The sequence below is a fragment of the Vulpes lagopus genome, chromosome 12 (assembly GCF_018345385.1).
Source record: "Vulpes lagopus strain Blue_001 chromosome 12, ASM1834538v1, whole genome shotgun sequence".
Classification (NCBI taxonomy): Eukaryota; Metazoa; Chordata; class Mammalia; order Carnivora; family Canidae; genus Vulpes; species Vulpes lagopus.
In genome coordinates this window covers 29822833-29849795 of record NC_054835.1, presented here as the reverse complement: position 1 = coordinate 29849795, position 26963 = coordinate 29822833, and the positions used below count along the sequence as shown (strand labels likewise).

Below are 26963 nucleotides of genomic sequence, written 5' to 3'. Positions count from 1 at the left end.
TCCTGAGCCAAAGGCAGACGTCCAACCGCTAAGCCACACAGGTGTCCCAGGAAACATCTTTAAAAACAAAAACAAAAACAATTATAGGAAGATGCTGAATCTGTCCCAAGAGAACTGTAATATGTTCACATTCTTTAGGCCCAGAGTCAATTAAATAACTTCTAATATTCCTTTTTGTAGTTGTTTTCATTTTTTTTTCTACCTTTCCCATTAGACTATAAACTTTTTATTTTTTACAGTATACATATAATTCTTTTATAATATTTATAATAATAACTGCATAAACTGCACATGAATAGTATACATGTTAATCTACAGGCACACCATACAAGCAGATGTTAGATTTGGGCAGGTGTGGTGGATTAGAGCATCAGCATTGATTCGTCACCACCGCCACCACATATGTATGCTCTTTGCCATATGACTTTGCAACCTGCCCTTTGACTGTGGGCTCAACCAAGGAACTTGCTTCAGACAATGGGGTGGTATCGGACACAACACAAACAAGGGTACCTGTAGTGTGTTTGTGCACCAAGGTGCACCCTCTTGCATTTCTGCAATTGCTACAAAAAAGAACTTCCCCCAAATAGCTGCCCCTCTCCCCTTCAAGCAGAGCCTCAGAATTATCTCAGTTGGAAAGGATCTGAGCAAGAAGCTCAGCCTATTGAGCAGTAGACCCACTCAACCCAGCCCCACTCAGCTCACTTGGCCTCTGGCCCCCACAGCATGAAGCACAGCCACCCAACACCTGCAGATCCTTAAAATTACATGATTGTTATTTTAAGTCACTGAGTCTAGGAGTGGCTTATTACACAGCATCCTTCTGACAACAGCTAACTGATACAAGGGTTCCTACAAGATGGGTCCCAACCCAGAAGCTATTGAGTCTAAGTTTATTATAGGGTCCTGACAGAAGCTTCCCTCAAAAATGAATGAATATCTAGTGTGTAGGCCTTTTGATATAATGGCAAAGATTGTAGAGCAGAGTCATCAGTGAACCTGAGCTTGAATCTGGCTCTGAAACTTCATACCTAGGTTATACTGAAGCTGTACTTGGGCAGATTTCTTGACTACCCAAATTACTGTTTTCTCATTTATAAGAAAAAAATAATAATTATAACTTACCTCTCACAGTGTTTTGAGATTTTAAAAAAGAAAGGAAAGTGTGCCAGGGTGGCTCAGTCAGTTGTTGATTGTTTTCCTTTGGCTCAGGTCATGATCTCATGGTCCTGGGATTGAGCCCTGCATTGGGCTTCCTGCTTGGTAGAGAGTCTGCTTCTCCCTCTCCCTCTGCCCCTGCCCCCCTACTCGTGCTCTCTCCTAAATAAATAAATAAATAAATACATAAATACATAAATACATAAATACATAATTTTAAAAATTAAAAAAGGAAAAGAAATAATAGAAAAATTAATTTAAAAATAAATTAATAAAAAAGAGAAAGTATATGTAAAGTACTTGACAAATACAGGAAGGCTCTAATACTCGGAAACCACTGTTATTATTATTATCAGTAGTGTTATTATTCCTCCTTCTCTTTGTGAAATCACTTTTGCTTATATTTGCATGTCCATCCCATTCTCAGGCATGTGATAGAAAGTCGACAAAAATGTTTTTGATGATCAAATGATGCAGAGATTAATCACACATACATTTAGGTATATAATTCTAGGGGCGCCTGGGTGACTCCATCAGTTAAACATCTGCCTTCAGGTCAGGACATGACCTCAGTATCCTGGGATTGAGGACCAGCAGGGAGCAGTGCTTCTTCCTCTCTCTCTGCCTCTGCTCCAGGCTCATGTGCTCTCTCTCTCTCACTGTTCTCTTAAATAAGTAAGTAAGTAAGTAAGTAAATAAATAAATAAATAAATAAATAAATAATATATAATTCTGCATATTGTTGAAATAAAAATCCATCTTTATTAGAAAAGAAAACATGGTCCCTTTCCAAGAGGAGTTGATTCCCTGCTCCATGTTTACACCCCATGCCCCTGGCTTCCCTTTTCATACTCTCAGTACTTCTACACAAACACATACCTTCCTGTTTGGAGCAGTAAATACAATGGTAAGATGGTTTGGCTTTGGACAGGAGCCCAGCCGGCCTGCTGCATGCTTCCACAAGGGGGCTGTAATTTCTGCTCTGGGCCCAGGACATTGGCCCCGGCTTCCAACTGCCCAGCAGGTAGGGACAGCCAAGGTCAGCATCAGATCCCCAATGGCCAGTGCTAGGCTTCCCTCCAACCTAAACAGGAATGACAGGCAAAGTGTAGGAACGTACAGTGGTACAAATAAACACACTGGAGGAGTGGATTGTGGATCGAATAATTTGTGAAACCACTTCTAAGACTGCTGTCACATTACACTTCATTCAGGAAAAGTGCTAAACCTTCAATTGGGAGAGAAAAGCTCGATTCTGGGAAAAAGGTACTGAAATCTGTGTTGTTTTTCTCTGTGGGATCTCAGTTGGGACAATCAGCTTCAGAGAGATTAAGACACTCTGGCAGTGGTTCTCTAAACTAGAATCACCTGGAGGTTCATGAGACATCTGTAACAGCCTCTCATGCGGAAGGTGAAGACAAAGAAAACCAATGAAAAGCCACATGGGGCAATCAGAGACCAGGCGAGGAGAGAAGGGGAAAAAAACTATCCAACAGTATCCTCTGAGAGACAAGAAAACATTTTTGCTCCATGAAACGTGAACAGCATGCTGAAGAAGAAGAAGAAGAAGAAGAAGAAGAAGAAGAAGAAGAAGAAGAAGAAGAATCCAAAATCAAATCAACAATGAAAGAAGATCTTAGAAATTAAAAAATCAATTAAGATAAAGCTATGGAATTATTTTAGAAAAAGAGCAAAATTGAGAGAGAGAGAATGAGAGAGAGAAAGAGGTAGAGGGAAGGTTCAAAAAAAAAGCAAGAGAGAAAAAATATTTTAAAGATGTCATTTATCCAGGTGAGTTGAAATTTTATGGCCACACAAAAACCCACAGACAAACATCTATAGTTGCTTTATTCATAATTGCCAATTCTTGGAAGCAACCAAGAAGTCCTTTGGTATGTAGATGGATAAATAAACTGTGATTAATAATATTCCAGCAATGGAATAGTATTCAGCACTAAAAAGAAATGAACTATTGGAGTGGCTGGGTGGCTCAGTCAGTTAAGCATCCAACTCTTGGTCTCAGCTCAGATCATGACCTCAAGGTCCTGAGATCCAGCCCCATGTCGGGTTCCGTGTTCAGCAGGGAGTCTGCTTGAGATTCTCATTCTCTCTCTCTCTCTTTCTGCCCTTCCCCCCACTCATACTCAAGCTCGCTCTCTCATTCTCTCTCTCTAAAAAAAAGTAAATAGGGCAGCCCAGGTGACTCAGCAGCTTAGCGCCGCCTTCAGGCCAGGGCGGGATCCTGGTGGAGACGCTGTGTTGAGTCCCACATCAGGTTCCCTGCATTGGAGCCTGCTTCTCCCTCTGCCTGTGTCTCTGCCTCTCTCTCTCTGTGTCTCTCATGAATAAATAAATAAATATTTTTTAAGTAAATAAACAAAATCTTTAAAAAAAAAAAAGAAATGAGCTATTACGCCATGAAAACAGAGGAACCGTAAATGCTTATTACTAAAGGAAAAGAAATCTGAAAAGGCTACATATGCTATGACTCCAACTCTATGACATTCTGGAAAAGGCAAAATTATGGAGATGGGGAAAAAAAAAAGATCGGTGGTTGCCAGGAGTGGGGATTGAAGGGAAAATGAATAGACACAACACAGTGAATTTGTGGGGGCAGTGAAACTACTCTGTAGGATATTATAATGGTGGGTACATGTCACTATACCTTTGTCCAAACCCATAGAATGTACACCAGTGATCCCTAGTCTAAGCTATGGCTTTTGGGTGGTGATGGTGTGTTAATGGAGGTTCATCAACTATAGCAAATGCACCACCCTGCTGGAGGATGCTGATACAGTGAGAGAGGCTCTACCTGTGTGGGGTCTGGGGGTACACCAGAAATCTCTGCACTTTCTAGTCCATTTTGCTGTGAACCTAAGCCTGCTCTAAAAAATAGAATCTATTTTTTTTTTAAAGGAGAGAGTAAGAAGAGAGAGGACAGTCTAGGAGGTCCAACATCTAAATAACAGAAGTTTTAAAAAGGAGATCACAGAAAATAGGAGGAAATGAACAATATGATTCTAGAACCAAAGGATATGAGCTGCTAGATTGAAAGCACCCAGCAAACCTGGAAAAATAGATGAAAACAGCCTCACACCAGGCACATGTCTGAAATGTCAGAACTCTAGAGAAAAAGAGAAGATTCTAGAGGTTTCCAGAAAGCACAAACAAGTCCCATTCAAGGGATCAGGAATAAGAATAACCTCAGACATCTCTGTGGTAACATTAAAAGCAAGCAGAAATGGAGCGATGTCTTCAAATGTTGTGAAGAGAAATTATTTCCAGCTTAGGATTCTATGCCCAGATAAATAATCAGGTATGGAGGGTGGAACAAGGATATCGGGAGACATCCAAGGACTCAAAACTATACCTTCCATGTACCTTTGCTCCTAAAGTTCCTGATGGGTGTGCTCCACACACACACACACACACACACACACAGGAATTCACCAAGAAAGGGGAAGTCCCAGGACCCAGGAAACAGAAAATTCACAGAAAAACAGTGAAGAGAAATTCCAAGATAACCACTGTGCTCTGACACAAAGGGCAGGCAGGCCAGGTCGGCACAGGGGCAATGTGCTCCATGAGGTCCAGACACACTGTGGATAGACTTTTGGTACTTTGACAACTATGAGCTGATGAGGTTCCTGCTCCCTCAGCCCCATGCATTTTTTTTTTCAAGATTTTGTATTTATTTGAGAGAGAGAGAGAATGAGCAGTGGGGAGGAGCAGAGGGAGAAGGAGAAGCAGGCTCTCCACTGAGCAGAGAACCCAATGTGGGGCTCGATCCCAGGACCCTGGGATTATGACCTGAGCTGAAGGCAGCCGCTCAATCAACTGAGCCACACAGGCACCCCGCCCAGCCAGATTTTTGCCAGATGAGCAAACTACAGCCCTACTCGGTTGTCCCCACTGTGGTTAGCAATATTCCCAAGACCATGCTCACTGACTTCCCCAGGTGGTATCTTCTCGGAGAATCTGGATTCAGACTCTGTCCCAGACCACTCAACGCATCAACTCCAGGATCTTTCATATATTAGTGCCTTTACTCCTATTTCCTGATAGAGCCAGGTTTGTGTTTGTTTTTTCGAAAGAAAACTATATTGTTTAGGGATACTTTCAGGGATGGCAAAACTATCAAAGGCAAGGGAGTGGAGAACATAAAGATTAGGATAGTAGTCTCCCGATGAGGATAGCAATCGGGTGGGCAGAGGAGAGGCTCCTAATGTTCAACATGTTAACCTGTGTGGTGGGCACACAGGTGTTTATTACTGTTTTTGACTGCGTATATGTTTAACTGCATGTATGTGCATTATGTTTCATAAGATCTTTTGTGTGCGTGATATATTTCACAATTAAGCCCAAAAAATGTTCGAACAAGTAAATAAAATAATTATGTGGGGAATTGTTAGGCACACAGAATCTCAGCTGCACTACAATTCTGATTCGGGAGACCTGGTCAGGACCTGGGAATCCACATTTTTAGAAAATGCTGCTGTAGGTGGTGAAAGAACATATCTTGAGACATCTGCCTGTCTTGAGAGCATGACTGGCTTTGGCTTCAGACTAACTGGAGTCAAAGCCCCAACTCCACTGACTCTTGGCTATATGACATCAAACAAGTTTTCTTCATCTGTAAAATGAGGATGATAAACTTGGCACAGTGCCCAGGCTCTAACTAAGCAGGCAACACAGGTTGGCTATAATAATAACTATTATTATCATTTCCTTTAGTGTAAGAGTGTCTCCCTCAGGGGCGCCTGGGTGGCTCAGTCGGTTAAGCGTCTACCTTCAACTCACATTATGATCTCGGGGTCCTGGGATGGAGCCCCGCATCTGCATCCTCTGTAACTGGGCTCCCTGCTCAGCAGGGAATCAGCTGCTCTGTCTCCCTCTGCCCCTCCCCCCAGCTCATACTCTCAATCTCTCTCTCGAATAAATAAAATATTTTTTTAAAAAGTGTCTTCCTCAGACCTGCTAATCTCTATTAATCTGTCCCTATACAGATAAATTTCCCAGGTGATTTTCACTTAGGAAAGAGAGATTATGATTGTTTAAAAAAAATTTCCATAACCCTTAAACTTTTCATATCCTTTACCCAAATGTGAGAATCTGAGCAAAGAAACCTAAACAGAGGAATTATATATATCATAGCAAAATATTTGAGACAAAGAGCCAAAAACAGAGGTAAGGTCACAACTGTGAACTGTCTTCATAGAATGGAATATTAAGAAATCACTAAATATAAATTCAAAAAAATGTCTAGAAGTTATTTTGGAAGTGAAAAAAAATAGCCAGAGAACATATCCACCATACAATCAAAATTCCGTATAGAAAAAGTAAACCAGGGATCCCTGGGTGGCAAAGCGGTTTAGCGCCTGCCTTTGGCCCAGGGCGCGATCCTGGAGACCCGGGATCGAATCCCACGTCGGGCTCCCGGTGCATGGAGCCTGCTTCTCCCTCTGCCTATGTCTCTGCCTCTTTCTCTCTCTCTGTGACTATCATAAATAAATAAAAATTAAAAAAGAAAAAGTAAACCACAGTTTACTTGCCAAGATCTGCAAGTACACGTTGTCTTTGGGGTGAGAGATGGATGATTCTTCTTCCTTTTTTTTCTTTTCTACATTTTCCAAATGTTCCACAATGGAAATTTTTTTTAAACCCCTCAATTTTTAAAAGTGTATTCTTTGTTATGTTTTCAAATCAAAACTACATTAAGAGCTCTGCCTCAATTAGGATCCACAGATGTGTACAGCCAGGATCGATCTGCTCCAGGTCTCACCATGCAGCCTTGGGCTCTTCCCGCTTCCCCCACAGCCAGCCCCCAAGCTTCATAATCCAGATGGTCAAACACTTTAGATGACTACTCAGAGTGTGACCTGGAAACCGTCAACATCAGCATCACTGAACCATGTGTCAGAAATGCAGACTCTCAGGCCTCTTCCCTAAAAAGGGAATTAGAATCTGCATTTTAACAAGATCCCCAGGGGCAAGGTTCTTAGAGAAATAACAAAATAAGAGACACTCTAATGGTTTTGTTTGGATTTGAAGCTCACTTGGACCACTAACTTAAAACAAAGGGACCTCAGTCCCAATATCGGCTTCGAGGCCTCAAGCATGTTTCTCTGCCGCTCTGTGCCTTGGTTTTCCTCATCTGGGAAATGGGGATGATACTCAGCCTGGTGCCTAGCAAGTGCAGAGATGGAGGCTGCAGTGCAAGTAAGCCATTACTGATAGGTCTAAATAAATGCTTCTCGTCAGGCTTGTGACAATACACCCGGCACTCTGGGAGAGCTGGGGGCTCCCGGCCTCGGTACCCGGCCCACAGCGCGTGTGTAATAAACAACTGGCAAGAACGCAGGCGACATTTATTAATTCCTGACTTGGATTGTTCCGTGCTTTTTTTTTTTAGGATGTAACACAATCAAAGCTGCCAGTTTTCTCCCTTCCATCATGCAAAACCGGGCCAGCTCCCACCTCCGCCAGGCAGTACGCTTACTGTCAATTTCTAGGGCTACAGCCGTACACGGCTCTACCTCGCAGCGCTCTACCGCCGCACCTGACTGTGACTCCGCCCACCGCCCCAGGCCCCGCCCCAGGCCCCGCCCCTTCCGCTCGGGCCCGCCCCCTCCAGGCCCCGCCCCTCCAGGCCCGTCGGCCTCCGCGCCGCCCCTCGCACCTCCGCCGCGCCCCGCCCCGCCCCGCCCCGCCGCGCCCCGCCGCGCCCCGCCGCGCCCCGCCCGCGCCCGCGCCCGCGCCCGCGCCGTCCGGCTCGGCGTGCGTGCGGCCTCGCGGGGCCCTCCGCTGGCGTTGGCGCCCGGGCAGGCTGCGGAGCGAGGGCGGCCCCAGGCCCGGGTGGCGGAGCCGCGTTCCCACCCACGCGAGGTAGGGCCCGAGGGGCGGGGGCCGGGGCCTGCGGGGAGGTCCGGGCGCCTGCGGGCTGCGGCGTGCGGGCCCCGGGCTAACGGTCGCGGCCGCGTCCCTGCCGAGGGCAGCCGCCTCCTCCTGCGCCCGGCGCGGCTGGCGGGGGGCTCCGGGGGCGGGCGGCTGGGAGCCGCGGGCGCGCGCGCGTCCCGGGAGTCAGCGCCCCCCGCCCCGCAGGCTCCCCCGGAAGGCGGCGCGCGGGCCCCGCGAGCCCGGGTGTACCCGCCTGTTCCTCTCCCAGGTCGGAAGCGGCGTTGGACGCGATGGAAGGGGAGAGGCGGCCGGCGCCGCACGAGGGCCTGTTTGCCGACGGGCACCTGGTCCTGTGGACGCTGTGCTCGGTGCTGCTGCCGGTGTTCATCACCTTCTGGTGCAGCGTCCAGCGGTCGCGTCGCCAGCTGCACCGCAGGGACATCTTTCGCAAGAGCAAGCACGGCTGGCGCGACACGGACCTGTTCAGCCAGCCCACCTACTGCTGCGTGTGCGCGCAGCACATTCTGCTGGGCGCTTTCTGCGACTGCTGCGGGCTGCGCGTGGACGAGGGCTGCCTCAAGAAGGCCGACAAGCGCTTCCCGTGCAAGGAGATCATGCTCAAGAGTGACGCCAGGGCCCTGGACGCCATGCCCCACCACTGGATCCGAGGCAACGTGCCCCTGTGCAGCTACTGCGTGGTCTGCAAGCAGCAGTGCGGCAGCCAGCCCAAGCTCTGCGATTACAGGTGAGGCCTTTGTGGGTCCTCGCGGTCCCGGAATGCGTGCTAAGCGGCAGGATCCCCTGGAGCGGGCGCAGAGGCCTACCTTGACCTCTGCCAATGGCCTCCACTGCCCACTGAAAGGAGACAAGTTCATAAACGTCCCTGGTATCGGGCAGACAGGGCAGCTTTGCAGTGGTCATCCGCCTGGATGATACCTCCATCCCCTACTCCTCAGCCCGCGTGCCCTTTTAGGTAATGACACTTGGGCCTTAATTCGGATCCAGAGATCTCCCAAGTGCTGCATACTTCATAGCCACTGTGCGTGGTATTTTAGCGTTTATTCCTGTTGATTATCTCCATTTTACGTAAGGAACAACGAAGTATGGACACAGTTCGCTTTTCTCTGGACTCGTGAAACTGATCCTCCTCCGGGTGGTATTATAAATGGGCAGTGAAAACCAGTGTCCTTCCATGGCAGCCCTGGAAGCATCTTTTTCGAATATAGACATCCCCACTGTAGCGAAAGGTAACACTTAGAGGGGCTCTCCTTTTGTCACATGGCCTGGCAGGACATGTAGCATCTCAGACAAAAGTCTTTGGTTAAGCCAAAAATATTTAAGCAGCTTCTAAATACACACACGACAACACATTAATGTTCTTAAATACTATCTGAAAATAGGGGAAGATGCCCTTTGCTCTTGTTAGAGGTTGGTAATGAGGGAGGCTGCTTCCGCAGGTCATTTGATCTAACTCATTTTACAGTTAAGAGAATTATACACGGTGGTAAAATAGACCTGCTCTCTGGGATTTGTAACCCCCGGGATAGGGTTAGGCATACCGACATGCCTAGCCTTGGCTCAGCCTTACGTCTGGACATCTTCATTGTTATGAGTTTTACTTCTGACAAGTGGAAAGGGCTCTAAACCTATTTAGAAACTAAAATAGAAACCTGACACTGGATGGCAAGTTACTTTTTTGTTTTTGTCTTTATTTTGTATTTTACTTCAAAATCTTTTTTTTTTTTTTAACTTAGCATAAGCACTGTTAGGTCAACACCTATTTTTATACTTCAGATTTAGACTTAAGAAAAATTGTCAAAAATATGTTTTAAACAACTACAGAGTTTTATAACCATTGATTTTGTTATCTTTCAAATTTAGAAGTCCTTTTGGCATCAGTGAGAGCTAGGTTATAACCCAGCGTCTTTAAGTAAACTTTGTAATTCTCTCTGTAAGTCACCTTTAGCTTCAAAAGCTGGAATTAGTTGGAAAGAAGACATGACTTGCATCTTATTTCCTTCCCTTCTTTGTGTCTGCAGAATTAGATAAAAATGGCTTCTATAAATATCTTAACTGTGCTTTAGATACTCCTTAACGAATAAGCCTAGTGCTCTGATCCTCCACCTGAATAATCTTAGAAACGTATTATCAGATCCAGTCCCTGCTCTACTTAAACCCTTTCAGTTGCTCTGGTCACTTACCCTGATGAACTTCCAGTGTAAACTTCAGGTGCTTAACACGGTACCCAGAGTCTCATGTGCTCTCTGGACCCCACCTGCATGATGAAATGCCAAGCTGGTTGTGGCTTCCTTAAAATATCAGACTCTTTCATTCTGCCCCTCCCTTTCTCAAGGCTGTCCTCCCCTGGGTAGCTTCTAGTTATCCTTAGGGACTCATCTCATGCCCTTTCCGCCAAGAACCCTTACCTGATCTTCTATTCACCCCCAAGCCCACATCTTTTTTTCTGGGTGATGACATTCTATCCTATATTTCAGTAGTTCTCAAAGTAGGTTCCCCAGACCAGCAGCATTAGCATCATTTGGAAACTTGGTAGAAATGCAAATTCTAGTGTTGCCAGATTAAGCAAACAAAACATTTGCAGTATTTGAGACAGACTTATACCTATTATACCTGATAAAAACTGTTTATCTGAAATTGAAATTTAACCAAACATCTTCTAGTTTCCTGGCAACCCTACTTCTACCCCAGACCCACTGAATCAGGAACTTGGCTTGGAGACCAGCAATCTTTGCTCTAGCAGGCCCTGCAGATAATTCTAAAGTTGAGGAGACACTGCTGTATTTATGTACGTTTCATAACATCAGCCTCTGTCCTTAGTGTTGTATCCTCCCCTTTGTGTGCAATGAATGTGAGGATAGATCTTTTCCTCACGAGGTTCTTCTTACCAGTTACTGAGCCATCTGTTCCCAGCATGCTAGAACCCCTCACTAATGGTAGAAACGATCTCTGTATAATTTAGGAAGTGTTTATTATTCCCATGGGGAAAAGAGCACAGTGTCCTGAATGTCCCGCAGTGTGCTGATTAATTTTAGCCAATAATCTTATGCAGGATTACTGTCTGCTATGACCTTCTGTAGGAATGAGATATTTCAGAAAAATAAACAAAATAAATATCTATTTAGAACCTTTAAACACAAGCCAGACTGTCCGTCTCTGGATTTTATCCAGCCGTGGTAAGCTCTATATCACAATCTAAGTAAGTACAAGACTTAAGAGAACTACATAGACTCAGGTAATAAGTGATTTTATCACACTGCAGTTAAGCTCTGCAGAATGAGTGACAAAGGCCCTTTAATTTACACTCATTAGGTCATTATTTAATTTTCACATAGCAAATACCCATTTTGTGCCAGGCACTGTGCCAGATTCTACTTTCCCTGTAGGCTTTTTCTCTTGTGAGTATATTCTCCCATCCACCCCAACCACTATAATGTGTTTCTGCACCTGGTGTCTCACACGCCTTCCTGGTCTTCCTTTTTTCCTTCCCACTTCTCTTCTGACTAAAATAGGGAATTATAAGTATTCATTACATTTTTTTAAATAAACCTTTGTTCCCCATAGTATGCCATCTCTTATTAGGAAAACTTAAGGTACCTTTTTATTTATAAGACCTTTTCATTACATCCTGTCACTGCATGCCCCCTTCCTCCCCCGCACGTGTGGGCTCTGGCGCACAAACACGCTGATTAATGAAACAAAGCTTCTGACTTTTAGCAGGTAATTACATCGACTACTTCAGTCTTGGCTTTGATCTTAAACTTTATGTTTCTGTGTTCTCTTGGTATGTATTCATTCATTTCATTCATTATCTGAAACAGTGAAAAGGTACTAGATCACCTTCTAGAGCAGAGGCAGACAAACTTTCTATAAAGAGCCAAAACTAAGTATTTTAGGCTTTGCAGACCATTACTTAACTCACTGTCCATCATAATATAAAACCAGCCCTAGACAGTACATAAACGAAAGGGTGTTGCTGAAGTATTGGAAGGTAAAAATCTCATAAAGTCTCTAATACTTTTAAATGATTCAGCAGTATATGAGTTCACATCAAAAGAGGTAAAGCAATTGTGGGAAAAAAAGATTAAGGATCAGAGTGAAGGGTTGGCTTAAGGTCATTTTGCTATCTTTTTGACTTCTGTGTAGGTTTAAAATTTTTCAAAGTAAACAGATAAGCAGTTAGTCAATGACATGATTGTTGAAACTAAAACATCAGGATATTTGTAGTGTCTTATTCTCCCATCAGGTTTGAAATCTAGATTAAACCCTAATAACAAAATAAAGAAACCAGTCCCAATTTTGACTATGGTAGTTGTAAGGAAAAGTCTAATGTTTCATAGCTTGCAAGCATTTGGCTCTAGCTTTACAGAGCCAAGGCTGATAATAGCCATCATTTTAGTTAAAAGAATCTGTTGTGAAATTTATGAGAATGTAGTAAATGATAAAGGTGTCCCAAATCAGCTGGGATAGAAAAGATTATGAATTGTGCTGGGACAGGTACTCTTTGGGGGGGAAAAAAAGCAAGATTTTTGGGATGCCTGAGTGGCTCATCAATGGTTGAGCGTCTGCCTTTGGCTCAGGGCGCGATCCCAGAGTCCCTGGATCAAGTCCCACATCGGGCTCCCTGCATGGAGTCTGCTTCTCCCTCTGCCTATGTCTCTGCCTCTCTCTCTCTCTGTCTCTCATGAATAAATAGATGAAATCTTAAAAAAAAAAAAAGATTTTCGTATCATACTATATACCAAAATAAACACTAGATATATTAAAGCAGGGGCTCTTAGTTCACAGATGAATAAGGTTCCAAGAAACCTAGACACTTCCATGAGTTTCTCAGTGGAACCTCTAGCCCCAGAAGCAGCACGGTAATTAAAGACATAGATAGATATGGGGGCACCTGGGTGGCTCAGTCAGTTAAGCATCTGCCTTTGGCTCAGGTCATGATCTCCAGATCCTGGAAACAAGCCCCCACATTGAGCCCCCCCATCAGGCTCCCTGCTCAGTGGGGAGTCTGCTTCTCCCTCTGCCCCTCCCCCTGCTTATGTGTACGCTTTCTCTCTCTTTCTCTCTGACTCTTCTGACTAAAATTCCAAATCTTTTTTTAAAAAGATGTAAGTATGAAAACTGAATGGGTGGGATGGGGGTTTAGCGGAATAACGATAGGCAAGTGTCTTTTTGGAAATGGTGAAGGACTTCAGGGCATAAAAACATTTAAATAAACCACAGAGGGAAAGAGATCTATCAAGAAATATATTTTTTTAAAGATTTCATTTATTTATTCATGAGAGACAGAGAGAGAGAGAGGCAGAGACTGAGGCAGAGGGAGAAGCATGCTCCATGCAGGGAGCCCGACATGGGACTCTATCCTAAACTGCTGAGCCACCCAGGCTGCCCAAGAGATAAATTTTTTTTTAAGATTTTATTTATTTATTCATGAGATGCAGAGAGAGAGAAAGAGAGGCAGAGACACAGCAAAGGGAAGAGCAGGCTCCATGTAGGGAGCCCAATACAAAACTCGATCCCGGGACTCCAGGATCACGTCCTGGGCTGAAGGCAGACACTTAACCGCTGAGCCACCCAGGCGACCCTCAAAAGTAAATTTAAAAGAAAACTGAAAAAAAAAAACAAAAACAAAAAAACCTTGAAACAAATTTGCAATAAATGTGACAGAAGGGATTGATATCCTGCATAAGTAAAAAGTACATGCAATTATTAAAAGTTAGTAAAAGATGAATATGGGTCATGAGTCAATTCGCAGAAGCAGGCAGAAAAATATACAGCTTCACTAATGATCAAAGACCCCCCAAATTAAAACAAAAGTCTTCTATCCAATTATCAAAGAAAACATTTAAAACACTAATGTGCAGGATTATCAAGTGTTAGATATGATGAACATCTCCATGCACTGAAAACAAGGACACTAGACAGTCTATCAGTGACTATATTGTATATTTAAAATGAATGTACAGGGCAGCCCTGGTGGCGCAGTGGTTTAGTGCTGCAGGGTGTGATCCTGGAGACCCCGGATCAAGTCCCACGTTGAGCTCCTTGCATGGAGCCTGCTTCTCCCTCTGCCTGTGTCTCTACCTCTCTCTCTCTAAATAAAATCTTTATAAAAATAAAAAAAAATAAAATGAATGTACATATTATGTGTCAACTATACTCAAAAAATTATGAAAGAATTATTAAAGAAAAAAATCTTAGGAAAATTCATGCCCTTTGAGCAGGAAATTGACTTCTAGGATTCCAGAGAAATAATCTCATTTCTGTTTATGGTAGTTCATCATGTTGTTTATACTTAGAAAAATAAATTATCTAAATGTCTCGTACAGGAGACTATAGAGTAAAAAAAAAGTGAATGTTCTTCTTACCCCTGAGTCCCACATTTCTTACTGGAGGACACCTATGTGAAATAATTCAGGGGTACTCTTTCAGGTTATTTTCAATAACAATATCCTCTTTTTTGGGATCCCTGGGTGGCGCAGCGGTTTGGCGCCTGCCTTTGGCCCAGGGCGCGATCCTGGAGACCCGGGATTGAATCCCATGTCGGGCTCCCGGTGCATGGAGCCTACTTCTCCCTCTGCCTTTATCTCTGCCTTGTCTCTGCCTCTCTCTATATATATGACTATCATAAATAAATAATAAAAAAAAATTTAAAAATAAATAAATAAATAAAGTTAATACCACAGTAGATGGAGTTGGTATACTTTGCAGTACACATGTATTGTGGTTTCTCAGGCTTTGTTTAAAAGCAAGTATAAACAAAACATATGCAGGTTATTTTATAGTTTCTAACAAATAATGCAGATAACACTGCTTTCAGCAGCAAATAGGATTCCTGAGTAAATAGCAGTAATCACTTGGCAAATCTGAACATCCACCGGAAAAAAACAACCTTAAAATAGAAGTGCAAAAGGGTGACCTTGGGCAAAAACCTTTTATCCTCTTTTTTTTTAATTACTCATTTAATTATAACCATTATTTTCTGTCAGCCTGCTTTTGTCTATACAGTCAGCTCTGCCTTATTTGTGAGTGGATTAAATTCTTAGCAGATTAATAATGGAAACCCGGGACCTTTTCCAGCACTATTCTGTTTATTTCACACACAACGCCCATCCAGAGGTAAATCTGAATATAAATGTCTTCTGCCTGTATTTCAAATGCAATATATAGACTAGTTTTGTATTAACTGCCAACAAGAAATTGACTATCTTACTCTACTTACTAGACTGTTCAAGGATGTCCTAACTTAGGAGGTTTTCAAACTGGACCCAGGCCAGTGGAGCATTTCATTAAGCAGGAAGGACTTTTAGGCCTCACAAACATATTTCAACCAAAACACAAATAATTGGGCAGCCCCGGTGGTGCAGCGGTTTAGCGCTGCCTGCAGCCTGGGGTGTGATCCTGGAGACCCTGGATCGAGTCCCATGTCGGGCTCCCTGCATGGAGCCCTCTGCCTGTGCCTCTGCCCCTTTCTCTCTCTCTCTGTCTCTATGAATAAATAAATAAAATCTTTAAAAAAAAAAACACAAATAATTCAGATTCAGAACCACTGTCGTAGACCCAGGTTTTTGTTTATGTGGATTATGTCTACTGGCATTTCCATGTTTTACATTAAAACTGAGAAATTGTTTAAATATTCCTTTTTAAAGTAACATAACAATATTTTTATGAAAAAGAAATGAAACTTGAGAAGAGTGACACTGTTTTACTTTTTTTGGTACATTTCTTTGGTTTAGAGGCCACCTACATACTCCTGTCTGCTTCTGCATTGGGTCTGCACACTCCTGAGAGAAGGAAAATGGAATAGCATCTTGGTATTACTATTAAAGTGATTTTTTTTTTTTTAAGTTGGCTCCACACCGGGCACGGAGGCTAACATGGAGCCAGAACTCATGACCCCAAGGTCAAGACCTGAGCTGACATCAAGAGTCAGACACTTAACTGACTGAGCCACCCAGGTGCCCCTTATTATTAAAGTGATTTTAACCTCAGAGTCGTCTTGGAACGATCTTTGGGGGCCCTGGACCACACTTTAAAAACCACTGTTAGGGGATCCCTGGGTGGCGCAGCGGTTTGGCGCCTGCCTTTGGCCCAGGGCGCGATCCTGGAGACCCGGGATTGAATCCCACATCAGGCTCCCGGTGCATGGAGCCTGCTTCTCCCTCTGCCTGTGTCTCTGCCTCTCCCTCTCTCTCTCTGTGACTATCATAAATAAATAAAGATTAAAAAAAAAATAAAAATAAAAAAAAATAAAATAAAAACCACTGTTAGATTACACTGCCAAGTATATTCAAACTTGATCACTCCTTTTCACTATGCAGGCAGTTACAAATCTTTTATTTAGTAGATTTTATGTTCTAATAATGATGAGATTACTATTAATTTTTTTTACAGGAACAATCTGTTTACACATCAGTGAAATTATGGTTTAAAATTAATTATTGTCTTTGTTTCTTTCTTCCCACAGGTGCATTTGGTGTCAGAAAACAGTACATGACGAGTGCATGAAAAATAGCTTGAAGAATGAAAAATGTGATTTTGGAGAATTCAGAAACCTCATCATCCCCCCAAGTTATTTGACTTCTATCAATCAGATGCGTAAAGACAAAAAAACGGATTATGCAGTGGTAATTAGAGTTCATTTTTCCTTATGTAATTGATTTTCACAAGTCATTGAAGTCAGTGTGCAACAAGTGTGGGGCATTGAGGGAAGAATCACTATGGTGAGCTGTAGAACCCCGCCTAGTGGTCAGGGATGTGCCACAGGGTTTGGCTCTGGAGCGCTTTCATGTTGAAAGGGAAATTGGAAATGTTCTCTTACTGGTTTCTCAGTCAGTGCCTGCATCTGAATCACACGGGGAGCTTTTTGAGAATAAATTCCCAAGCGCCCCCCCCCCCCCCCCGCCATCACCAGGTTTGGTTTAGTGGGTGGAAGGCAGGTCCCAGGAATCTGTATTTCTTTAGGGTCCTCAGATAGCTCTGATAAACATCCAGCTTTGAAATTCTTTATTACTATCTGTGAAAAGAAAACATGGATTTTCCTCACACGTTATTCTAACCGAATTTTTTATTTGGAACTTTATGTAATGTGCCTAAAGATAGATTTACCTTGCACATTAGGTGCTCCTTACAAATAATTTGAACATTAAAGGTGTTAACGCTTTGCAGGATATATGTGTATGGAAACTGATGTAAATGTATCTCTCAGTCTTTATGTAGTTCTTAAGGGATAACTTTAAAAATCTGCATTTATTTCCTACTTAAATATGCCAAAATAATTGAACTATTTTATTTTGAAATTATATTTTATGTCTTTTCCAAGTTAGGATTTTATATCTTAAATGTCATCTTTGTCAGTATTCCTGCTGAAGAAAAAGACATTTTAAAATTTTAAAACAGTGGGACGCCTGGGTGGCTCAGTGGGTTGAACATCCAAGTCCTGGTTTTGGCTCTGGTCATGATCTCAGGGTCCTGAGCCTGGGCTCCTCCCTCAGCATGGAGTTTGCTTGTCCCTCTCGTTCTGCCCTGGGCTTCCCCCAGCTCACACATGCTCACTTGCTCTCTAAAATAATTTTTTTCTTAATTAAGGCATTATGTGGGATCCCTGGGTGGCGCAGCGGTTTGGCGCCTGCCTTTGGCCCAGGGCGCGATCCTGGAGACCTGGGATCGAATCCCACATCAGGCTCCCGGTGCATGGAGCCTGCTTCTCCCTCCGCCTGTGTCTCTGCCTCTCTCTCTCTGTGACTATCATAAATAAATAAAAATTAAAAAAAAAATTAAGGCATTATGTTTAATGTTATACATGTTTTTTTAAATATACAGTCCCTTAATATGTCTGAATTCAATCTGAGACCCTGCAGGATGAGAAATGGTAAGTAAGGCCAGGAAGCATCTCCATTCAGGTTTACATCCACAAGGAGAAGGGAGAGGGAAGAAATGGATTGGTTAAAAGAACATGAATTTCATTTGACTTTGGCCTTTGTGCAAATCTGAATTCTTAAAACTAATTTTGAGTACCCCATTTTAAAAAAAGGTTTTTTTAATAAAAAAAAAAAAAAACCCTTGCAAACTAAAATACATTAGAATACATCCAGAAAAGGACAAAGTAAGAGAGCAGAGAAAATCTGTCTATTCTGTGAACAGTTGAAAGAACTTAAAATGGATCACCTAGAAGACAAGGCTCATAAAAGATACAATGCTTCAGGTGTTGGAGCAGAAGTTTTGTGGAAGAACAAATAAAACTATTTCTGGTTGCTCTAGGAAGCAAAATTAGAACAATAAAGAGACATTATTGAAAGATTTTTAACTCCGTTTAAGTCAAACTTCCTAATAATTTGAGTTAATAGTGGAATGGGCTACCTTGTTAGTTCCTTCTTATTATTTAGGCATCACCCAGGTGACTTATCTAGAATAATGGAGAAGAGAATTAAGACATAAGTACAAGTTGAATTATTATCTCTGAGTTCACTTTCCATTCCTAGAATTCTTTGATTTATACATTGTATTCATTGTGCTGGGATAGTTGTTTTTCTCCCAGCAAATTTACAGCACCCGTTACCAAGAAATGAAAATTTTATTGCTCAGTATCTTTGAGATATTAAACCCTTTTCACTTACATTAATTTTTTTTAGCTAGCCTCTAAGCTTGGAAAGCAGTGGACCCCATTAATAATCCTGGCCAACTCTCGTAGTGGAACTAACATGGGAGAAGGGCTGCTGGGAGAATTTAGGATCCTCCTAAACCCAGTCCAGGTAATGAAAGAGAAAAGCTTCTGTCTATATTAATCTTGTCATGTTTAGCTTTTCATTTTCCCTAAATTGTAGTGGTGGTTAATGCTTTAAACCAGTTGTCACTCTGTTATAGGAAAGAATTATAAGAGTATCAGACCATTTGAATATATGGAGAAAGGGTTTTCATGGTGGGGATATAAAATGGTGCATCCACTTAAGAAAACAGCACAGCAATTTCTTGAAAAGTTAAACAGAAATTCACCATACCACATAGCAATCCCATTTCTAGCAGACTGCCCAAGGGAAGTGAAAGCATAGGGGACATCCCACAAAGACTTTTAATGCAGATGTTCATAGCAGCAATATTCATAATAGCCAGAAAGTGGAAACAACCCAGCTGTCCATCAGCTGGCAAATTGGTAAGACCAAATTTGTACCTACACAAGGGAATATCAGTCAGCAATAAGAAGGGACAAAGTACTGATGTATACATGCTACCATGAGTAAACCTCAAAAACGTGCAAAGTGAGCCAAGTGCAAGGACCCATATAGTTTGGCTCCATTTATATAACCTGTCCAGAAAAGCCAGGAGCACAGAGACAAAGGAGGTGCGTGGCTGCCTGAAGCCAGGCAATGTGGGATCTTACATCCAGTGCTTGCATCCAGACACCAAGGGATCTTCTTAGAGCAGTGAAAATGTCCTGAACTGGATTGTAGTGGTGCTTGCACAACTCCATAAACTTACCAAAAATCACTTCATTGTCCACTTTCAGTGGGTTCATTTTAAATGAGAGTCTTGTTATATGTAACTTATACCTCAATTTAAAAAATAAGAATCAGGGCGCCTGGTAGCTCAGTTGATGAAGCGTCTACCTTCAGCTCAGGTCATGATCTCAGGGTCCTGGGATAGAGTGCTGCATCAGGCTCCCCGTTCAGTGGGGAGCCTGCTTCTCCCTCTCACTGTGCCTGCTGTTTGTGTACTCCTCTGAAAGGAGCTTGTCCTCACAGATGGAGGACAATGTTGGATAAAAGTAATCTTTCCTTTTCTTTCATTTCTAGGTTTTCGATGTGACTAAAACTCCCCCAATCAAAGCCCTGCAGCTCTGTACTCTTCTCCCCTATCACTCAGCCCGAGTGCTTGTTTGCGGCGGGGATGGCACAGTGGGCTGGGTCCTGGACGCAGTGGATGAGATGAAGATGAAGGTATCTGTCTTTGAGACCTGTACGCCTCCTACAGCAGCAGCTCCGAAACAAGGGTTATGGTATTCGGGCTGCCTTTATTTCTACACTGAGGAGTGTTAGAAGACTTTACCGGTTTTGAATATAATGACTAAGCAGATCTCCTAACCTTCAGAAAAGCGACATATGGTTCAGTCTATGAGTTTTACCAAATACTGTTACCCTACAGATGGTCTGAAGAGAAGCCTCTCACCTGTATCTCTGGTTTTCTAGGGACAAGAAAAGTACATTCCACAGGTGGCGGTCCTGCCCTTGGGAACAGGCAACGATCTGTCCAACACCCTGGGCTGGGGCACGGGGTACGCAGGGGAGATCCCAGTTGCACAGGTCTTAAGAAACGTAATGGAAGCAGATGGAATTAAACTAGACAGGTGAGCAGTATTTCTCCTGAACAGTGGATTTCTGGAGCTTCAGGAATATCGTTTGGTTTAAAGATGAAGACTCGTGTGGTTATCAGATGTCATTTAAATGTACAAGATGGTGTTAGTTGTCCTCATCCACAGGCACTGGGCTTCTATTCTCTTGCTATCTACTGTGTTATTATTGGAAGGACTGGAGTCACGGAGGCTGGGGATATCCCTCAGAATTTGCATCGTCACTTAGGCGTGCTTATTTTTTCAAATCCTGTTTTCATAGAAGAACCTAATCTATAGGCATCCAGAATTGACTGGTAATAATTATAGTTAACTGGTGGTTAATTTAGTAATAATTACCTTTTTTTTTTTTTTTGTAACTTTTGTTTTTTAGATGGAAAGTTCAAGTAACAAATAAAGGGTACTACAACTTAAGAAAACCCAAGGTATGTTTTTTGGGCCTCAGTAGCAGATGGTTCAGCAGACACGGGGGAGTGCCCCTTGTACACGTGTGGCCCAGTGCCGGGATGCAGAGACGTGGTGCTTATTACCTCCAGGGACTGCTCCCAGAGCAGAAGAGAAACCCACATGTTCAGCCCTCAAGTTGAACTGCAAAGAGGGCCATGGGGGAAAACACAGGGCAGGTGCACTTCTTACCTCCTCAGCAGATCAGGCAGGAAAGACTACAGCGGAAGTGATGTGTGCAGGGTCCTTACAAGGCAAACAGAATCTAGAGCAACAGAGAAAGGCACAAAAGGCTTTCCAGGCAGAGGAAGTAGATCCTACAGGTTGCAGATTCTGGGTAGCAACAACTACAGAGACAGTAGCTCAGTAGCTCTGTATTTTCCAGCAGATACTCTGAGGATGGAAAATAGCCTGGAAACTTGCACAAGGGCAAAACACTGGGACTCTCAGCAGGAAGACAGTTAAAGAATATTCTAGAGGTAGAATTGAGGGGCGATGTGGCAGCTGTTGGATATTAGGGAAAGAGAAGATAACACATTATACCATGTTTCTGGTTGTTTCAGCTGGATGTATGGAAATGACATTAACCAACCTAAGAAAAAGAGAAAGAGTTTCAGGTTTGAAGAAGAGGAAGATGAGTTAGATTTGGGGCACACCACCCTCGAGGCTGTGGCACACTGGATGCAAGTTGGAAGTGCAGGCTCCAGGCTCAGGAGCAAGAGACAGAGCTGAGATGGAGACTGAGGGGTTTTTGCAGGGTGGGAAGTAGATGAAGCAGGGACCCTGAGAGTTGCAATGAAAGTGAAAAGCACATGTGATGGGAACACAGGCGTGGAAAGCCTGGATGCAAAGTAGAGCTGTGCTAGATGAAAAGATCTGAGGTGTAGCATGTGAACCAGAAGAAATTCATATAGGTTGTTATTGGCCTTTGAACTGAAGCTTTATTTCTGGAAACTTCACTGGGTAGCATCAGCTCTAAGTGAAAAGTAACTGCAGAAAGTATTAAATTTTCACAAAGAACTAAAAGACTAAGATTTACATTTTTTACACATGTCATAGACTTAGACTGAAGCATAATCTGTTGCTTACTCTTACCCTTTTGCACAGGAATTCACAATGAACAACTATTTTTCTGTTGGACCTGATGCTCTCATGGCTCTCAATTTTCATGCTCATCGTGAGAAGGCACCATCTCTGTTTTCTAGCAGAATTCTTAATAAGGTGTGTTGGATAAAATAACATTTCCTGCTTATCACTGAAGGTACAGTAAAAATCAATAGTTCGATTCTATCTTGCACTCTTTCAAGTAGATTCAGATAGAACTTACTTATGGAAACATTTACTTGCTCTGTTTTGTGTAAGACTGTCAAATTAGATCCTTAAATGTATTTTATCAGAGTATTTTATAATTGTGACAAGCTTTCTAAAATTCACATTTTGCTTAGGTGACAACTAATGGAAGTAAGAAATGGAAAGACACATGTTGCTTATCTTATTTACGTAAATGTAAACTAAGGAAGAAAATTTTAGGCAGGAGAAAGTTTGGGTGAAGGCCTCAGTGGAAAAAACAGATTCCTGTAGCCTCAAAAAAGTCCAAAATGCAGATGAAGTAAGAGAAGCAGCAATTTGTTTACTATGGCTTTTAACTATGATCATCACTCTAATTTCTAGTACCATTGATTCCTTCGGTGGAGGTTTGATTTTGGAATTTTTTTAATGACTTGATAATTAAGCAACAAGATGTGAAAATTAAATGCAAAACAGTTTTTCTCCTGGTTTTGTTTCACAGACATTTCAAATTTACAGAGTTCTTTCCTATTCATATAGTTACTAAGGCAGTGTTGCTGTTTGTATGATTAGTGATTAACATCTCAGAGCCTCCATCAACCTTCCTATATCCAAAAGTGATTATAAAATGTTCACTAGAATGATCTGTATTCCTGTTTCAGTGAGTAACTCTACCTTAGGAAAAGGTAGAATTTTCTGATTTTAATACAGTATTTCTTTGTAAAATGCAGCTTTTTGGATAAACTGAGAGAAAACATCACTTAGGCGAACCGCTCCCTCTCACATTCCCTGAAAAATGGACTAATTCAGCTCAAAAGTAATGGTGCCCATTATTCCCATGAGAATCTGGTCCATTCTAAGGAAACATGGCTCAGTGGTCATGTCAGGAAACTTTGGTCTTTGTCTTGCTTTCAGAGTTTGGTAGGTTGCTTTAATATCCCTTTTTCTGTCCATTTCTCATAGGCTGTTTACTTATTCTATGGAACCAAAGACTGTTTAGTGCAAGAATGTAAAGATTTGAATAAAAAAATTGAGGTAAGTTTTTAAAGTTTTAGGTGATCTGTGGGTTGTAAACTTTTTTTTTTCTTTTAACAAAAGTGCTGAATTTTCTGTTAACATATTTCACTAACATACATGGAATATTTACTATGTGCCAGGTAATTTATTAAATGCTTTATATGCATTATCCCACTAAATTGTCACCACAACCCTATAGGGCAGGTACTTTTATATTCTCATTATGCAGAGGAGAAAACTGTGTGAAATTAAGTAATTTGCCCAAATTCATACAGTGTCCATCCATATACACCCATAATCAGGATCTGAACCCAAGTTTATCCACCTCCAGTCTGTTTAACTGATACTGAACAGCTTCCCTTCATACTGGATGACAGATGTGAAGCAACCTCACACAGTGCCTGACCCCATCAGTGACTCTCAGAGGAAGTTTAAACGCAAAGTTGAATTTATATTAGGTTGCGATGTGTATCTTTCTTCTATACTAAAGTAAAGATGATGTAAAAGCAGTAAAAGTAGAATGTTAATGAGTGCTTATTGCTGCAGTATCCCTGACATCATGATATGGCAAAGTCTTTTTTTTTTTAATTTTATTTATTTATGATAGTCACAAAGAGAGAGAGACAGAGACACAGGCAGAGGGAGAAGCAGGCTCCATGCACCGGGAGCCCAACGTGGGATTCGATCCCGGGTCTCCAGGATCGCGCCCTGGGCCAAAGGCAGGTGCTAAACCGCTGTGCCACCCAGGGATCCCCAAAGTCTTATATATATATTCCTTGCTTGCTTCCAGAAAGAATCTGTAATGGCTACCATACCGACAAAGACGTTAAGCCAGAAAAGCCTAGAACTAGTAAAATAAGTAAAAGGAAAGCCAGGCAAACAGCTTGGGAAAAAGAAAAATAAGGAATGTGAGGAGCCTGATGATATGTACACGGAGGAAGGGCGTGGCGGTCAGGCTGATGCTGAGCTCACAGATTTTGCAGCCACGACTCAGGATAGATGGCAAGATTTGCCATTAAAAAAAAAGGTTTTATCATCTTTCCTTTATCCTGGGCTCTGATAGCATTGGTAAAGTGAAGCCAAACATGATAATACTTTATTTTTATGTGTCTGATATTTTATTTATACAAAAATTATTTGTGGGGGTGCCTGGCTGGCTCTGTCAGTTAAGCATCTGCTTTTGGCTTAAGTCATGATCCTGGGTCCTGGGATTGAGCGCCACATCTCAGCAGGGAGCCTGCTTCTCCCTTTCCTTCTGCCTGTCATTCTGCCTACTTGTGCTCTCTCTCTGTCAAATAAATAAGTAAAATATTACAAAAAAAAAAATTTACTTGTGAAGCCACCTATAAAATGCCAAGCACTGTCTTAGGTCCTGGAGATACAGTGATAAATCCCTCATTCTGGGCAGCCCGGGTGGCTTAATGGTTCAGCGCCTGCCTTTGGCCCAGAGCATGATCCTGGAGACCCCAGATCGAGTCCCGCGTTGGGCTCCCAACATGGAGCCTGCTTCTCCCTCTGCCTGTCTCTGTGTGTGTGTGTGTGTGTGTGTGTGTGTGTCTCATTAATAAATAAATTAAAAATAAATAAGTAAAAAATAAAAATTAAAAAAAATAAATAAATAAATAAAAATCTTTTTAAAAAAAATTAGGAAATTTGACAAGTCAGAGATAAATCAATCAATCAATCAATCCCTCATTCTCACTAAGGTTATGGTGTAGAGAGAAGGAAGATACTTAAACCATGCTGCAATACAGAATGAGGGATGATGTGATAAGGAAAGTATTTGATCTTAAAAGAATAAGAGCAGCGCATAACCCAGAGGCTGGAGAAACTGTCTAGGGAAAGGGACCATACCAAGTCTTTCTTAAAGAAGTGACAAGGTGGAATCTGAAAATTAAGTAAGAGATAGCTAAGTGAAAAAAGGTGAAAATTGTTCTAGGCTGGGCAACGCTCTCAGATGGGTTTTGGGAGCTTTGTCCTCTGTCATTCAGTAACCTTCACTCTTGCTCAGTCAACCTTTACTGCCGCCCCCCTCCAAAGAAAGAAGATTGTTCTAGACTAAGAAGAACACGTGTAGAGATCCAGAGGGAAGAAAGAACGTGGTGTCTTTGAGTGAGTTGCTGGAGCATAGCTTGTGGCAGGGAGAGGGGCAAGAGCTGAGGCCAGATGACAGAGGGGCCATGCTGGCCTGTCAGAGAAGTTGGATTTTGTACTGAGCACGAATCAGGCACTGACAGGCTGTCATCGGGGATGGCATGTTTGCATTTTGTTAGTGCTCTGAGAGCGATGAGGAAGAGGAGAGACAGCTGGCAGGAGCACGTGGGGGAGGAGCTTGAGGAAGTGCCCGACTGGTTGTCAGTGGAAGTGAGGGAAATGGTAGCTACTTAGAAGTGGAGGGTGAAAGCGAAGTAGGCAAAGATGGCCCTATCTTTGTGGCTTAGGTTTTGGGGCCTGAAGCCTTCTCTCCTGGGAAGTAGGTGGTCGGGGCCGTAGAGAAGACGCTTCACGTTAGCTCAGTGCCATGCATAGCAATTTCAAGGGCCGCAATTGGTTGAAGTGTTTTATGGGCAGTAGGATACACAGTTCTGGCCCAGTGCTTTTCCTGGCCCAGTGAGCTAGAGCTAGCAGCCCCGGGATGGCAGTTAACGACATGGCAGTTGCTGAGCTTCTCCTCCATAGTCTGCAGCCTGAGAAGAGTGTGGAGCCTTGGACATAGCCAACCTGAGGCAGGAGGTGGGGCTGTCAGTGTTGTCTGAGAAGGACCACCCCAGGAAGGAGAGTCTGGCTTCCAGAAGCAAAGGAAGGGAGTAGTTCCGGTGCCACGGCAAATCAGAAGAGGCCGGAAAAAAGATACTGAGATTTAACAAAAACTGTGCCATTTTAACCTTGGTAAAAAAAAAAAAAAAAAAAATGAGGGATGCTTAGGTGGCTCAGCGGTTAAGTGCCTGCCTTCAGCTCAGGGCATGATTCTGGAGTGCCAGGATCAAGTCCCACATCGGGCTCCCTGCATGGAGTCTGCTTCTCCCTTTGCCTCTCTCTCTCTCTGTGTCTCTCATGAATAAATAGATAAAATCCTAAAAAAAAAAAAAAAAAAAGAATGTTACCATTAATGTATTATAATAACCACTGAATAGGAAGGCAGATTCCTTGGTGGGGGGGCTGGGGGGTTGGGGGGCGGGTAGGAAGGAATCTGTTACACGTGCGTCTCTCACACCCTACATGTATGGAAATGGATGTGAATCCTGAGCGGATATGTCTGGAAATAGCATGCCCCATAGTAACTAACTCCTCGGATTTCTTTAAAGCTAGAACTGGATGGCGAGCGAGTAGAACTGCCTAACCTGGAAGGTATTATAGTTCTGAACATCGGATACTGGGGCGGTGGCTGCAGACTGTGGGAAGGGATGGGAGACGAGACTTACCCTCTAGCCAGGTGGGTACACTTGTGGTCACTTTTGATATGTCATGTTCCCTCATTCTCTATAAACTGTTAATATTTTGTGTTCAAAATTTTTCGTTTTTCCATACCTCATTAATACGAATATTTAATAAGTCAGTTGTCCACCTTGGTGAAAACGTTGTTGTCCTAACATGGCTGGTTGTATTTCATGGCATCACCTAATCGGTGTTTCCTTTTTCCACCCGTAGGCATGACGATGGTTTGCTGGAGGTCGTTGGAGTGTACGGGTCTTTCCACTGCGCTCAGATTCAAGTGAAACTGGCAAACCCTTTCCGAATAGGACAAGCGCACACGGTGCGGGTAGGTGGAATGTTGCTCTGTGTTTCATCTGTACGTAGG

General features: G+C 42.8%; 2 protein-coding genes across 2 annotated transcripts in view; one reads left to right on the top strand and one right to left on the bottom strand.

The window, feature by feature from the left end:
• Positions 1 to 2404, bottom strand: part of C12H17orf67 (chromosome 12 C17orf67 homolog) — a 28437-nt gene extending 26033 nt beyond the window's left edge. The window contains exon 1 of the mRNA XM_041726118.1: positions 2038 to 2404. Within this exon, the coding sequence (XP_041582052.1) occupies positions 2038 to 2155 (118 nt within the window). The 5' untranslated portion in view covers positions 2156 to 2404. The remainder of the gene's footprint in view (positions 1 to 2037) is intronic.
• A 5490-nt stretch (positions 2405 to 7894) lies between these two features.
• The window catches only part of DGKE (diacylglycerol kinase epsilon), a 28026-nt gene continuing 8957 nt past the window's right edge, over positions 7895 to 26963 (top strand). The window contains exons 1-11 of the mRNA XM_041726117.1: positions 7895 to 8043; positions 8324 to 8800; positions 16541 to 16700; positions 18705 to 18824; positions 19863 to 20006; positions 20256 to 20413; positions 20790 to 20841; positions 21968 to 22081; positions 23111 to 23182; positions 26470 to 26597; positions 26813 to 26924. Coding sequence (XP_041582051.1) covers positions 8346 to 8800; positions 16541 to 16700; positions 18705 to 18824; positions 19863 to 20006; positions 20256 to 20413; positions 20790 to 20841; positions 21968 to 22081; positions 23111 to 23182; positions 26470 to 26597; positions 26813 to 26924 — 1515 coding nt within the window. The 5' untranslated portion in view covers positions 7895 to 8043; positions 8324 to 8345. The remainder of the gene's footprint in view (positions 8044 to 8323; positions 8801 to 16540; positions 16701 to 18704; positions 18825 to 19862; positions 20007 to 20255; positions 20414 to 20789; positions 20842 to 21967; positions 22082 to 23110; positions 23183 to 26469; positions 26598 to 26812; positions 26925 to 26963) is intronic.